The following is a 15563-nucleotide window of genomic DNA, read 5'->3' on the forward strand; positions in this document are numbered from 1 at the left end:
ACCAGTGCCTAAAAGCACATACTCAAGTTGCATAAAGATAGGGGGAGATTCGAGGAACCATGGTGGTACTTGGGAGAAAGGAATATCACGGACTATCGAATCAATTAGTTCATCCGGTCAATTGGATAAAACTAATGATTTGAGTTGTTGAAATACTTGGACAATGGATTCATTGAGAGGGCTCGTGATTATTGGAGTTGTTAAGTGATAATGTGTGACATGTCAATTTTTTATTTCACGTGTTATCGAATTATCGAGATAATTGGTGATTCCGGAGGGGGAAAGACTGGGAAATAGTGAGGCATGCAGTGATAGAGAAGGTGGAATTCAGTTGCATTAAACGAGGCTTGTTAACTGTTACCACGATTCGTTAGTAGGGAACGAATTGTGGTAATAGGTAGGAAGCGTCGTTTGGGGCGACTAAACTATTTTATCGGGGTGTAGAGGTCTTTCGGTTCGGGAGATTAGATTTCCAGATTTGAAAATTATGAGATCTAGTTTTATATTTTTTTTATCGAAATCCTGAGTTGAAGGGGTTTTAGTAAAGGGGTTGAAATCAATTCAATGTTCAATTCATTTTATTTATTTGATGTTAGAAATGTTTCTTTGTTTTACATCGAATCCTGTCCATCCCTGTTTCTCCTCTACATTTTTACAGTTTACCCAGTTACATTTATCATATCTATTATCACGTGTTTACTCTACATACATTTGTTTAACCCTCCACCTCCCCTCTGTCCTTCTCTCAAACATTCCTTAGTACGTCTTCTAGTATTTCTTGTCGCGCTTCCGGAATTCGCCGTTCCCCTATCCACTTTCCCCTCATTATTATTATTTATTTGCACTTCCCTCCTTTGTAAAGGGGTCGTAACCCCACGGCGGTAGAAAAATTATTGTAGCACCCGGGGGTCGGTCGGTCTTCTGTAGAACTGGAAGAAACGGAGTCTCTGGTTGGGCCGCCTGAGAGTGATCGTCGTTTAAAAATTTTAAACATTAATAATTTAGTAATAATTTCGGAAATAGTGAACTTTGGAAAGAGACATGTACTCTCGCGGTGGTCATATATGGTATCGACTCCGGTCTTGTGGGGTTAACTCTCTAAAACCTTGAAATTCTACTTCAAACGATTGAAAGTATATGGACACCTCGAGACAAGCGTAAGTGCAATGAGTTCTCTATGCAGATACGCCTGTCTGTTATTAAGATAACGTTGTGACCCTTTGGAGGGTCTCTGATACCTTTTGGACGTCTGGGGCACCTCCAGGGTTCTCTGAAAATTATTGAAGTACAATAAAACCCCCGGAGGCTCCTCGAAATCTTTGAAGATTCCATGAAATTTATTAAAATTCCGAGAATAGTTAAGACCCCATAAAACACTAGGAGCTTGAAATCCGTGTACAAGTTTTTTTCACAATGATTACTCACTTGAATGGAATGCAACTTTTTCCTCTGATGAAAGAAGAATATTATTGAATTGCATTCGTTTGAACATTGGACCCTTCAACCTGCTGCAACGGTGTCTCACCATTTTCTCCTGAGATCACTTGGGTCCGGACTGTGGAGAAAAAAGTGGAAATTTCATGGACAGTAAAGTTGTAATGGTTGGGAGAGCGACATTACATTAAATGGAGGACGGAAAAAATCGTAAAATGTAAAATTTCTTGGGAAATTCAGCGGAATTCCAAATTTTTTAGTAGCAGGAAAACGACGATTTCTGAGATTACGCGACGTGTCAGTGATACATGAATATTTAGTATCGAATTACGCTGAATTTTCAATGAGTAATGCGATACTTAAAACTACGTACTCCTCTTTGAATGTACGAAGACAATATTCACTTCAATTTCCCAGATTTCTACTCGTTCTTATGGTGTCATTGAACTGGAATCGGTTTCCTCTGATTTTTTAAATTAGATTAGTAATTTTCCGGAGGAATTATTTCCAATTTTTTTGAAGACTTGAGATAAGTTCAAGAAGTGGGAAAAATGGCAGGAGGAAGCTGAGGATTCGGGATCCCAGTGTCCCGGTTTTAATTGACAGACTGGGGAATTACGTGGAACTCAGCAATTGTTGTATAGACAGCAGAACTTTCCGTACAATTTATTCAAGTCGTCAGTTTCAATTGTGGTAATGAATTTATGTGCTCTCCCAATCCACTGGATTCCTCGCGCCAACGGATTTACTCACAGTTTTCTAATTACAATTAATTTAATCAATTCTTCCCACGACTGAGTAAAAAAAATTCTGTTCTTTACTTCAATGAAGAATATCCAAATACTTTGATCGTGCTTTCCCTAGTTATCTGCTTCCCTAGTTTTCATGTCAAACATCAAAGCTGTCAATCAATCCCTATAAAACCTTAAGGATCCCAAAGTTTTACGAAAACTTTCCCAAAGCTTTTCTACACACCCTTCAAAAAAAATTCCTACACAAAGAGAAAAATTCTTGAAAAATTACATTCGTTAATTTGCCAGCCAAAACAGTGTTCACTAAAAATTACGGAACAGATCTGCATTTTTTCACCGAACATTCCATACTTTTTCCTGAAAGTTCCCCGAAAAAGTGCGTAACTATTCCGTAGTTTTTACTGAATATTATTTTGATTGTCAAATTACAAAACAGGCACGTAATTTTTCAAAAAATTTTCCCTCTGTGTGTTTAATTTTTCCATCAAAATCCTCTCACCCGCAAATATTAACAAACAATCAAGAAATCACCCTGTCTGCCTCAATCCTGATCTCACCACTAAAAACTGTCCTCATACAATAAACGTCTTGGATTATGAATACGGATTGTCTCAATACTATAAAAACGATTTAACTATCAACTTTAATTATTTATCATCGCACGCAGAATGTACATCTTTCTGTACATCTATGATATCTCCAGATCAACTGCCTCCCAATAACCAAAGATTTCACCCTCCAGACATTTGCCAAAAGCCCCTTCTTCACTCATTCCTTCTGTTTCTCCTCTGCTTCTCTTTCCTAAAACCATTCTAAACATTTCGCAACAGTTCGGAGAAAAGCCACAAAAACCAAAACATACTCATACCGACTGAAAACACCTATAGACAGACGATTCATGTTTGCACACACATATCCACACACATCCACACTCTCCCTAAAACGTCTCAATTTTTTCCACTTCACCCTGAAGACGGAAATTCTACTTGCAACGTTATCTTTCCCATCATTCATTCAATAAATGAATGATAAATTCCCCTGTGCATTGACAAGACCTTATTAATCTCCCAGTATCTCGACTACCTGCACCACGCTTAAATGCTAATGTCCATATTCGCGATCACCATTGTCACCATTAAAATCCCGTTCCTCTCAACCTGGCCGCTGCTCTGTATAATTGAGTTGTCGTTTGGTGGGGCATTACTCGCACGTACATATTCGTAGGAAGGATACAATGTACCACAGCTTCTCGGTTGACTGCATGTACGATGGAAAACGAATACGGCAGCAAAAGCGCGAGAAGCTAATTAGGCGAGAGGGATACGCGTGGAGAGGAGTAACTATGCACTGGGATAAGTACGACGCCAGCTAGTGTTAGGAATAACCATACGACTGTTCTCGTCTGCACTGTTATACACAACTTCCTATAACAATTTTAACTGGTGAATAAATTCCGTGGAGGCGCCATCATTGAGCGGCATCCGCTGTGGTAACTTAACAATTTATTTCATTACAAGTTGTAATTAAAATTTAATCAATATGATACGTGGTACTCGTTATGATTTGATACGAAACATTTATTAAGCCGCCGAGTCACTGAATGAAAATTAATTCTACCGCTTGTTTCCACGCATTCGTGGTATTTTTTATATCTTTTTTACAATTTGTTTCTCAGATTTTTACCAATCAGAGTTGTGAATTATTCAAATGGCCACGATTTTCACGGTCTTACCCCGTTGGTAATTGCGCATCGTAGGGGCAATTTTCGTGGAATTCATACGTAAAAAATGTCTTCATTATCCCTTCAGGGTAAACTCAGATCGTTTGAAGCCGGTTCGTATGTTGTTGTTTTTTAATGTTCGATGATACAAACCCGTGTGGCTCATCTCAATTCCCCATGTCGTTTTAACGTCGTAATAACGACGTTGGCACGCAACGATACTCGATACGTACAGAATAGCGAGAAAATCGGTTGATAGTTACCAATGAAGGTGAGAGAGAAAGATGAAAGAGGAAGACGACAGGAGGAAGTGAAACCGATGTTACAGCGAGTTTTGCGATGCGACACGCATATTCCACATGTGGTGTACATGTGTAAGGGATAATTTGCCGATTTGCCTCCGAGTTGAAAGAAAGTAAAAGAGGGAGAATGAGTTAATGAGCCGGTGACAGGTAGAGCTACACTCAAGAGAGGAGGTTGACGCGTGGCTACATTCGCTCTGTGATTACTTAGAGAGTAGTAGCCCACAGCTAAAATCAATTTATTTTATCCAAAGTGTGTTTAGATATACCAAGGTAAATACGTAATGTTGTATTAACGTAAATGTTCATTGCGGTTGTCAGTGACTTGTGACCGTGACTTTAACGTACAGATTGAGCTTGATAGCAATTGAAATGTACACTTGAATTTCAGATCATTTTTCCAATTTTTTTTTATCCCTGAGTTTATTATTTCTCTTCAACCAACGGTATGTTCATTTAAAATTCTATGCAGTTATCTCAACTGCATTTCCATTCAACAGCGAGATGGATAGAGAGTTTTAAATGAGAATGAAAATTTTTTTTCTCCACGTGCGACGGGGAGAAAGGAATATAAATGACTTGAATTATTACGAAAATCTGTCCATCAGTGGAGAATTGAAAAAATTTAAAGGGAAATAGTGCTGTTGAAAAATATACTCGACAGTAAATCCTGAAGCAAAACCCTACGCCATTGTGTGATAGTCAAGCGCGAGAGGAGCCCATACGGGAGGCCAAGAGTGTAGTTTTACTGAGAATGGGATAGGTAAGGGGGGAACCGTGGGTCCCCCCCCCCCCTCTTGGGCCCGCGATCGAACCCGGAAGAAGCGTGTAGAGTGCCTACGGTGCCTGAACCTCCACACGGGACAAGCACTCTCGCACGCCACCATACATACCCTTTCCACCTTATATTCCATGCCTAGCGCAGTAATCTCCCATGGAATCGAGTTAGTCCCGCTTCCCCGAAAAATCTTCAGGCATGACTCAACCCCTAGTTTAAAAAATAAATTAAGTCGGGAGAAAAATAAAATAAGAGGGTATTTATGGGAGTCTATGCGAGAAAAGGCATCTGATCGCTTTTTGCATTTCACTCGGAAAGGAATTTAGGATAAAAATTAGACAGCTTTAGGGCGAAACGTGGGACGAAATAATAATCAACTATTTTTTTAAGTCAAGTTTTGTTGGATAAATTAGACTTGGGAGACTCATTTTTGTGATAACACTAAACTTTGTCCCTCGTTTCACCCCCTTGAGGTCTAATTTTTACCTAAAATTTCTTCACTTCGGTCTCACAGTTTTCCTAAAAAATCTGCGATAATTCTATAGATTAAAATAAATTGATTAAAATAAATTGTTAACTTTGTCACTTCCCAAAAAATCTGGGAAATTATTTTCTGGATTAATAGTGACACACCAGCAACGAAATGTAACTACACAATGACTCATAGTTCGAAGATGCACGAGGGCATTTGAATAGCAAAGTGGTTAACTGAAATGAGTCGACTTATCTCTCAGTCGTTTTTTTAATCTTTCCTCCCGGTCTGTGGGAGATAGTGGAATTCGTATGATAACATTTGTTAGCCCTCCATTGGCTCCAAAAAAATGCTATTACAAACATTTTTCCATCTTTCTTTCACTCCAAGATATTCATTGAGAGATGGTCAATAGTCAATTGCGACTTATCTTGATTTATCACTTCAATAATGATTTTTACCCCGTCGGAAACCTTCTATTCCGAAGAAAGTTAAAGAGAGTGAAAGATATGGGGAGATGACGTCAATGATAGAGGAGATGCTGAAAGCAAGGAGAAAAATAAATACTAAAGTGTTAAAATTGTATGGATTTCAGGACGACGAGTCACTGCCAGACGGTTGGCCGCTGACGTTGTCAGGTAGAGGTCTAGTTCTTCAGCTTGGTGAACTGGAATCATCATCCTTGAGACACGGCGAGTGTTATCTCTGTGTGAGAAATACTGTACCGTCAGATTCCACGAAGGCCCAAGAGTATATCAACGATATTGTTGAGGTTGGCATGGGTGTAGGCTTTCAATATTAATTTCCATGAATTCATTGGGTATCTCATTCCCCTCGATTTATCGAGAGAGCCCCTCACATTCCTCGTATCATCTCCACATGTTTATTTATCCATAACGGACATTTATTACCAGTCAGAATGTGATACTAAGTGCTTCATTTATTCAATTGTAATAAAATGTTTATTTTACCACACTTTATGATTGAAGATTGCTCTTGTCTGGAGAACGTCGATGCGTACCAGAGGAATACTCGACTGGGAGGACGAGTTCATAAACAAGGAGAAGGTTGATGGTGCAAGTAAAATTCTCGAAGATACACTGGGTTCGACGCTCGAGCCTCCGCATGTATTTTCCCCCCTCACAATTACCCAAGAGGTAGTGACCGATGAGGAGTACAAGTTGACTTGTCCAAAGCTACCGACCATGAGACTGGATCAACGGCAGACTGGTAGACGCAAGGAGGAGGCAAGAATGAAGATAGAGGATCTGAAAAGGCCAAATTGCCTCGAGTCTGTTATCAATGGCACCAGGTCTCTCGATTCATCTCATGATGATTGTCCAGAAGAGCTTGCCAATCTCATTGGCACTCTTCTTGTCACTGTTGAACGTAAAATAGAGCGTGTCAGCCTTGATGATATTATTTTTCCATGTCCAGCATGTAGAAATATTGACACTGATGATCCATTACTTGGATGTAAATGCAGCGGTATCGAGGATACAACTGGCCACAGTGATGATCATTGTGGCTGTGGTAATGTCATGGAAAAATCAAAAACATTTGAGGTCGCTGGTATAAAGCACATTGACAGTGACGACGAGGAAGAGGTCAGAATGGGCTTTGGTGAGTTTTAAAATCCAACTATTCAACAATTAACCGGAAGTCATTTGCGTATTTCCAACGTCCGGTCGTTCATGTAACCTTTCCACACCTTTAATTCAATTGCAGTTGTTTCTAGCAGTGCCATTAGAATAGAAGAGGAAAAAATAATAATAATAATACTTTTCAAGCAGCTCGACTCGATACCGTTAGCATTAACCGATGATTTATTGCGTCATTTCATTTACTTTTATTGGATAGCTTTATTGAATTGTGAAAGAACAATGGAATTATTAAAACGGGAATTGGAAGAAAAAAAAGTTACAGTTGAGATATTACAGCTGACTCACTCGGGCAATCGATTCTCACATTAGATTCAATTTCATTTGAAATTGGTGAGGAAACAAAATAATTTGTTGGAAAAAGAAAATAATAACTATAGGAAATAAGGAAATAATGGAAAAAGGTCGCGTGTGCCTTAAACTTGAAATGAACGAGCCTCCGTTGTATATACTCGTTGGAATTGTCGGCTGGGAACGCCCCGACAATTACGAGCATCGCATTTCATGAGTAGAGGCTGAAGAGAAGATGTAGGAAAGGTAAGAGAGGACAGAGTGGCACACCGCGTGCAGTAGTGCCTGCCGGCATTGGCTATTGCTATTCGACGGGTGGTCCTTCCCATTCTGTCTCTTTTTCTCTCCTGTTTATTTTTTTTAACTTATAAAGACCCCCCCCCCTCTATCCTCTCTACTCACCCCTCTCACTCTCCTCCCACCAAACTTCACCGCAGCTTCGATCATCCTACCTATCTGTTTAGCCGCCAGAGATAGGTTTTACCGCGCGAGGTATGCTAGACAGCTGGGTTTCCACTTGTCAGTTTCCAGTTTCCATTTGAGAGTTTAATCACTTCCGCTGTACACGAGTTATGGGCCTATTTCAGTCGAATAATTTCCATCGATCATTATTCAGATTAGATGAGTTACGGTGAATGAAAATAACCAATTTTATTCTGGTGTTGTGTTGAAGATTTTTTTTCCCCAAATTTCTGGACAGCTTGTGGCAATTGGAATTTTAGCATTGAAAATGCAATTATTGAGGAGTATAGAATTTAATTGTGGTATGGATATTTAGTAATTTTGATTTATGAGGAACTTTCGTGTGATTTGGTTCTCGATATTCGGGTTTTGATTGACAATTCATGTTCATTGGGAAATTCTTATCTTTTTTTCGAAAGAAAAAAATTGATTTCTATTGAATTTCCAGGGGAATTTGAAATATTGAGATTTTATCTCGTTAAATTGGATTCGATTTTTCTAGCAGTGTCGCCTCCATTTACAAAACTCGAAGATTATTAGTCCCTGATAATATATATTCAAATTTCCTGTGCATTTGACGTTTAAAAATTTCAAAGCCATCAGTACTTAAATTGACTATATGTTGAGGAAGTTCTGATAAGAATTTCCTGGGAAATTTGGATTGGATTTAATTTTTCTAATATTACTGGCATCCTGTTAAGTCTCAACTGCATCTGAATTTCTCAAACGTGTATTTTTTTACTCAATTCCAGGTCAATTTTTCTCTGAAATTCGTCATTGTTCAAATTTCAAGGGATTTTACTTGACATTCACAAGTAATTGTTCAACAACATGTCATTCCTGAATTAACGTAGTTAATTTTGGTTTTCAGGGGCAAAGAGACTCGAGGAAGTGCCATCCCCAAGGTCGATTCACGATTTACCAGAACGTGTTCTTCATTGTGGACTGCGATTACCAGGCAAGTGTGGGATGAATATTTCAATATGGCCCCTCTTGCAACTCTTTGATTGACAAAACCGTCTGAAATAAGTTAACCAAATCGACTGGAATGGCTTTCTGGCCATCGGCCTTACCTACTTACCGCAATCGTGATCTCGCTCGTGTCTTCTCGTATACATATACACGAGAATCCCCCCTAACCAACGGAGAAGAGTAACCCACCGTCAGCGTGTCAATAAAGTCGAATTCAGGATGTGACCCGGATCCCAGGATATCCGAACGCTCTTATATACTACTTCGAGAGTTTATATAGTAGGCACGAATATGTGTCGTGCCTGATCGATAATACCCCTCTCACTAACTCGACGAATGAATTTGTAAAAAAAAAAAAGAAAAATTGTTTGAGTGAGTGAGTGAGAATTAAATTGAATTTTTCCATACACAGGATATGCGGACGACGCGAGTGGCAGGCTCGTGCTGGAGTTTGAGAATGAGACAACGGGGAGGGAAAAAATTTGCCCGAGGGAAATTGCATCATACCTTTTGTACCTCGCGAGACTACACAGGTAAATTGGAAGCAAAACAGGGCTGAATGTTGGGTCATAAAACCAAAGGGACTGCAGATAAATTGTTCCTCTCATCTGCTCATTCGTTTTTTTTTCACCTTTTTCGATGCATTTTTCCGTCGTTTTACGTAATGATTTTTATTTCCCACAGCTCTGATCGTACGAAGAACGGATGGACACTAGTTATTCGAGGAGGTAATGAGGAGGATCTGGAAACATTAGACAGAGCACTTGTACTTGTACAGGGTCGTGTACACGTGCGTCTCGCTCTGTTACTGCGAAATAATCAGGACCAGTCTGTCGACTCGCAATTTCCCCGGAGTCACGTCAAGGTAATTTCATCCTGGATTCTAAAACCCACAACTTTATTTGTACAATTGTTGTATAGCTGTTTATCGATTCAATTAAATTGACGGTAATAATGAGTTATTATTCGGAATGAATGGTAAAGGAGGATTGAAGAAAAAAAAAAAAGTTTAGGTTGTATGGGGTAATTGGCCTCTTCCCCCATTGTCGATCAAAGTAAATTTCACTCTGGGGGTACTCGAAACCATTCAATAGACTCCAATGAGTATAACCCGCATTTTCATTTGTATCCCCTTCTACCTCTCCCCCTGTGTCCATTCTTTCAATTACCAATTGATCAGCCTCTCTCTCCCCCTGTTTCTATTCTTGCGTTATGTGTACCGTGTAAACGGCCACTTGGAACGAGAGGAATCAATGAGGATCACGTTGCAGATCTAATTCGAATCGACGAACCGTTCAATTTCATTGAATTTCATTTGTATCGCATTCCATTGTATTCTATTCTAGATATCGAGCGTCGATGACGCCACGATTAATCGAAGATTCCCGCGGAGGAGGGACTCATTCGATCAGGACCAGTGGATTGCTTTCTACAAGGTAAGCAGTGCCAATTCTTAACGAGCAGAATTTCGTTTATTGCAGACAGAAAAAAAATTTCCTCAAGTGTCTCACGTATACTCAAGCAATTTGATCATTGGCAATTGCATTGTTGTATTTTTTTTATGCAAGTATCGCATTTTATTTTGTAATGCATGGAATCTGAACAGAATTTTAGAGCAGATCATTGAGAATAATGGAGATTATTTTTCGATAGACCATGAATTCCAGTTGAGAAAATTGTTTGAATTCAACGATAAACACTTCTAAAAATTAACAGATTCGTGTAATTAAAATTCCAAAATTTTCTTTATTTTTGTAGATGTCCCTTTTCTCTCCAAACATGAACATAGAAAAAATTAATCTAAAAAGGTTGAAACCTTTTGAAATATGAAAGTCTCCCTTGGTAGGTGAAAGGTCACATTCCAATTTTCAAGTGCAAATTTTCTCTCCATAGAATATTCAATCACATAAATACGGTATAAAATCAATCTAAAATATATGCGATTAACCTGCACATTATTTTCTCGGTAAAGAAGAATTTCTCTCACTGCACGACTCTCCATTAAAACAAACAAAGCATTAAGCCTGAATGTCTTTTTCAGGAATACGACTCTTTAATGTCAGACTGGCAAGCCTCGGGTCGTCGCCTAGTGCTCGAAATGTCGGAATTAAAAGACTGCACTAATGTAGGCACCTCCCTGACCCCCCTGAGTCGTCTTCTGACCGAGTCATCGTCAGTGAGGACCACCAGAGAGGCGAGTGAGGCACTGTCTTTGCTCGAGGAGCGTGCTGCTCCACTGTCACACCTGGAGTATACAGTGGGTGCAGTGAAACGTGCGAGACGACTAATGGACGAGGTTGGAAATGCAGCAACACGACTCGAGAGTTCATTCGAGACGCGTCGTGCTACCATAAGAAATTTGGCTGTTTTACGAACGATTGAGGAACAAGCGAGGGAGGTAAGGGACTTGATGTTTCGAAAATTCTGAAGAGACAGGTAATTTGCATGATGAAGAGAAAATTACTGGATGCATTAAAGGGCGGAGAAGTTTGGGGAAAGAGAGAGAGTAACAGAGGAAATAGAGTCTGGGGCATCGTTTAAATGTACAACAGGACAAATGCCTCGTTTACTCTTTGTCCAGTCTCAACTGCTGTCTAGGATAAGGCATATGAACAAAGTAGCCGTACCTAGCTGTACCTCGATACCATTGTTATGCCCTGAACGTTCATGCAAATAAGTGAACGAACACTGGCTACTCCTGGATACAAACTCTTTTGCCATACATGACGCCTTATAGGCAACTGAGAGAGGCCTTTTCTCACTGGGGACCCTTTACTCGTCTCCCTCTACTTCAGCATTTCTCCTCTTCCCCTCTATTTGAGATATTCCAACATTGTGTGTGCAATGGCTGTTGTGTACACGATGATAAAAAAATGAGAAACATTATCTCTCTCTTTAAACTCGAATATCCTGGGTATGAATGATATGGTGGGTGACGAAAGGGCGGGTGGGAGCGGGAAGGGAGAGGGGAGGGGGGGTGAATTTACAATGGGAGCTGAAAAACCCCCGAGAAAAATAAATTTATTCAGTATGTTTGGACTGTTAATTGTGTACACACGAGTCTGACGTTTGTAATTGATTCTATTTCTTTTTGTAGTCTGATTAAATTGATTTGAATAAAATGTACAAGTGATAAGATTGTTGTGGGGAAGAGGAGGGGGGGGGGTGGAAGTTTATGGAGTCGGTGAGTGAGACAAAGAGAATTGGTTGAAAGGAATTCCTAAAGCATTATACATATAAATAAAGTCTGGGCACGAGGTTGGATTGCGAAAGTTAAATAGTTGTCCCTAAAGAAACGCCAAAGGGGTTGACTTTATTACCATTGCGCTTCTCTCTGTTCTCTCAGCTTGTGAAACAATGTATTGCGCAAATTCGTTTAGATCCGGTTGGTGTGGTTGTTTTATGGAGTTCCTCATTTTATTTTAAAATCATTTGTCGGTGATAATGTAAGTGGAATTTGCTGGTTGATCTGAATTTTGAGCAAGTTTCATTAATTATATTTTGACGCGAGGGCGGTAGGTCCTTGGCTCGGCCCAGTGACCCGAATAACCTGGGAATATCTGGAGATGAGACGATACAACACCCTCGGGGCCTGTTCGGCCTCAAACGCTACCCAAAATGATGATGCACTCAATGAAGAAAGGCCGCCATATTTCTTACATATTTCTTCTTGATTTTTGCTTGATTTGCCGTTTTACTTTTTTTTTTTTTTCTTGTCTTAAATATTTTTTTTTCGGGGTCGTGATCCAATTGGCCCAAAGCGAAAACGAGAAAACGAGAGCTCATGTGTCTGTATATTTGTGAGCTGTGTAGCTGTGTGTGGTGTGTTCGCTCATTTGGGCCGAAACGTACCGCCCGCCCCAAGAAAAATTGAATCCTGTCTCAAGACGTTGCCTTTTTTTTCTCATCTTTTTTTCTTATTCGGGATCTCATGTTTCATTCCTTTTTTGCTCATTTTTTTTCTTCAACGCTGCAGGTACTTTCTTGGCTCTGCAAGAAGGGAGAGGATGTACTTGCAAAACACGGCAGACACACGGCAACGACCCTCACAGCAGCACGTCTGCACGAGAGGGATTTTGAGAAGTTCTATTTTGCATCTATGGTGAGTAATTTTACATATTTTTTAAAATTACGATTAGAAGAGTAGAGATCTACTTTACCAGTGGATGCACAAGTCACTCCGTTGGTAAGTTCATATCAATGATGATTCCTAGACAATAGCTGCCACCTAGTGTTGGAATTCAATTTATTCGTGTCACGATTAACTTTTGAAATGTTTTTATTTTATTATGCATACAATATTGTAGTGTGTTGCATTGTGCCGCATTATGTAAGCGAGACAATCAATAAAGAGGTAGAATTGAATTTCCAACACCTGGATTTCTCACTCAATTGCACCGTGAAATTATTCGCAAGACTGAGAGTATCATGAGCCCCATCCACCTTCATTATATATAAACGTAAATGACGGGTAATTATTTGACGAATTCAATCAAAGAGAAGTTTCACTCAATGTCCAAGTTTTTCAATGGTGTAATTTACTTGTGACGTGGGTACGTACTTGCACCAATTGCACTTGGATTATCGATCGAAGCCGCATAATGCTCTTCCATGCTCCCCTTTTGCTGCGTCAATTACTTTTATTCATCCACTGAAACAAAAAAGTGAAAGAGAAAATTAAACCAGGGTAAAAATAAAGTCAGTTTTAAAAAATTACAACTGTAATTGAGGCCAATAATTCTATCGGCTGATGTTGAATCAACTCTGGATCAATTCTTATTTGTTATGCAATAAAATAAAGGGTAAAATAAAAGACAATCCCGATAAGGGGATTTGAGAGGCCCTGATGTACTTGCGTGTCACGAAGACGTTTAAAAGCTGAGTTAAGACGACGCTTGACCGGATTACGTTTGTTCCGGTGACCCGGTTGGGCTTTAGCATACGTTGGAACGTGTATCGGGTGTGTCGAGGTGACAACTCTATGCGTGGGTTCTCAATTTCCAATTTTACAATGAGCGATTACTATGGATTTCTTGCTGTTCCGATTTTCTATTTAATAACAGCCATTTCACGATAACAAAATCCACGACCTCTTCCAACATTTGCCACTACTCAGTGCACTACTGGGAGACAATTGTGATGGGTGTCGTCGAGATAACGACAGCTATCACTGGCGCTGATAAGAATTGAAACTCGTTTTTTTACTTAAAATTTTTTCCGGTATTTGCATGCCACCAGAGCAGTTGTCAATGAAGCTTTTCCGGTTACTCTCACATATCCACGATGAACACTTCAGGACAGTTAATTTTTGTTTCCTAGATTTATCTTTTTTCTTGAGAAAAAAAAAAAAGGTAGAATCGACCTCGTCTATACAACGTTCTCGCACGCACGTTCCTGGTAGGTAACGTCTCCTGCGTACTGATGAATTGGAAAACCTAACTGTATCTTGGATAGGGTCGTGTCATTTCTTCTGCTCACATTCGAGAAATTCGTTGTTCAACGTTTGTTCCACAGAGAAAAAAAAACATCGGGACGATCGTCATCGAAAAATGATACATCTGAAAATATTTTAGTTTTGCTTTCTGCAATCTTTTCTAGGAGCATAAACGATATCGTAATTATTCCGAAAGTTGAACCTCTGATGTTCTGACAGAAATAAAAAAAATATTGTGTGACTTTCCAGCAAGATGGTATTAGTAATTATTTAAAGCATTGATAACCATGCAGAGTTTAATGAGATTCACTCTAGTAGTTGCTGCGTTTCGTTATGTCATATGATTTGAAAAAGAAAATCAGGTTTGCAGATTTACTGAATTAAGGCACCATCGGTAATAGTGATGAAATCAGAGATTTAAAAGCGTATTTCTACGACTTCTTAATCAAATTAAAAAATCAAGCTGTTTTATCAAATTGCACTATATTTTTATATATCAATAAAGTGAGAATCCGTTCAGATGCAAATTGCTAGTTTATTATCAACAATAACTCCAGTCATCTATTTAAAATGATTTTACCGTCCAGTTTTTTATGGCCGATGTCAAAATTCAAAGGCTCTCACGTAATTTCCTTAATTCACGTTTGAGAAATTCGTTGTTCAACATTTTTTCAAGAGAAAAAACAACAGCTACGTACTAATTCATAAATAATATATCTACTGAGAAAATATTTAAAAAATGGGGTTTGATACAATGAATAGAAGGCAGTTTCCCACGTTCTTGCATTAGCCTGATACCAATGGGTTTATCCATGTATATGCATGAGTTTCGATACTCGATGTGGTGTAGTGGGTACTCCGAGCTGCAGCCTTACTCGGCATAAGGTGGGGAGTAATTAATGAAAGGGAGCGCCTTTGAAAGCGATCCGCTTTGCCACGCGTTCTCTCATTTTTCACGCCTGCTATGATCAACTAAATTGCCACGCGATGACACGTGAGCGCGAGAACGTCAAGATTGCGAATTTTTTTTAATTAATTTTTTTTTCCAGCGATAGAACCATTTCACTCCAGTGATCCAGTAATATTTAACCATAATTTTATTCATTACGATATAAAAATATCACCATCAAATCAATTAACTGTAATAACCCAGTTCTCATACGTCCATTCATCATCGATTGATCTTGAGAACAAGTGATTTTAAAAAAAGGAATGTCTCATGATTAATCATGTCCAGAAGTTTCAAACGAAAACTTATCTTCTGACATTTTCCCCCTGAAGCCGC

At 39.2% G+C, this 15563-nt stretch overlaps 1 protein-coding gene and 1 long non-coding RNA gene across 5 annotated transcripts in view; one reads left to right on the forward strand and one right to left on the reverse strand.

The window, feature by feature from the left end:
• Positions 1-15563, forward strand: part of LOC135167228 (uncharacterized) — a 40721-nt gene that overhangs the window by 13828 nt on the left and 11330 nt on the right. For all 4 annotated transcript variants that reach the window (XM_064130203.1, XM_064130204.1, XM_064130205.1 and 1 more), the window contains 8 exons: positions 6054-6230; positions 6448-7081; positions 8744-8830; positions 9257-9377; positions 9529-9709; positions 10191-10280; positions 10886-11242; positions 12821-12946. In XM_064130203.1, coding sequence (XP_063986273.1) covers positions 6054-6230; positions 6448-7081; positions 8744-8830; positions 9257-9377; positions 9529-9709; positions 10191-10280; positions 10886-11242; positions 12821-12946 — 1773 coding nt within the window. The remainder of the gene's footprint in view (positions 1-6053; positions 6231-6447; positions 7082-8743; positions 8831-9256; positions 9378-9528; positions 9710-10190; positions 10281-10885; positions 11243-12820; positions 12947-15563) is intronic.
• The window catches only part of LOC135167242 (uncharacterized), a 39310-nt gene continuing 24569 nt past the window's right edge, over positions 823-15563 (reverse strand). The window contains exons 5-7 of the long non-coding RNA XR_010299820.1: positions 13406-13495; positions 1426-1555; positions 823-960 (exon numbers count right to left, since the gene is read on the reverse strand). This is a non-coding gene — a long non-coding RNA (uncharacterized LOC135167242). The remainder of the gene's footprint in view (positions 961-1425; positions 1556-13405; positions 13496-15563) is intronic.

This window comes from Diachasmimorpha longicaudata, chromosome 11 (assembly GCF_034640455.1).
Source record: "Diachasmimorpha longicaudata isolate KC_UGA_2023 chromosome 11, iyDiaLong2, whole genome shotgun sequence".
Classification (NCBI taxonomy): Eukaryota; Metazoa; Arthropoda; class Insecta; order Hymenoptera; family Braconidae; genus Diachasmimorpha; species Diachasmimorpha longicaudata.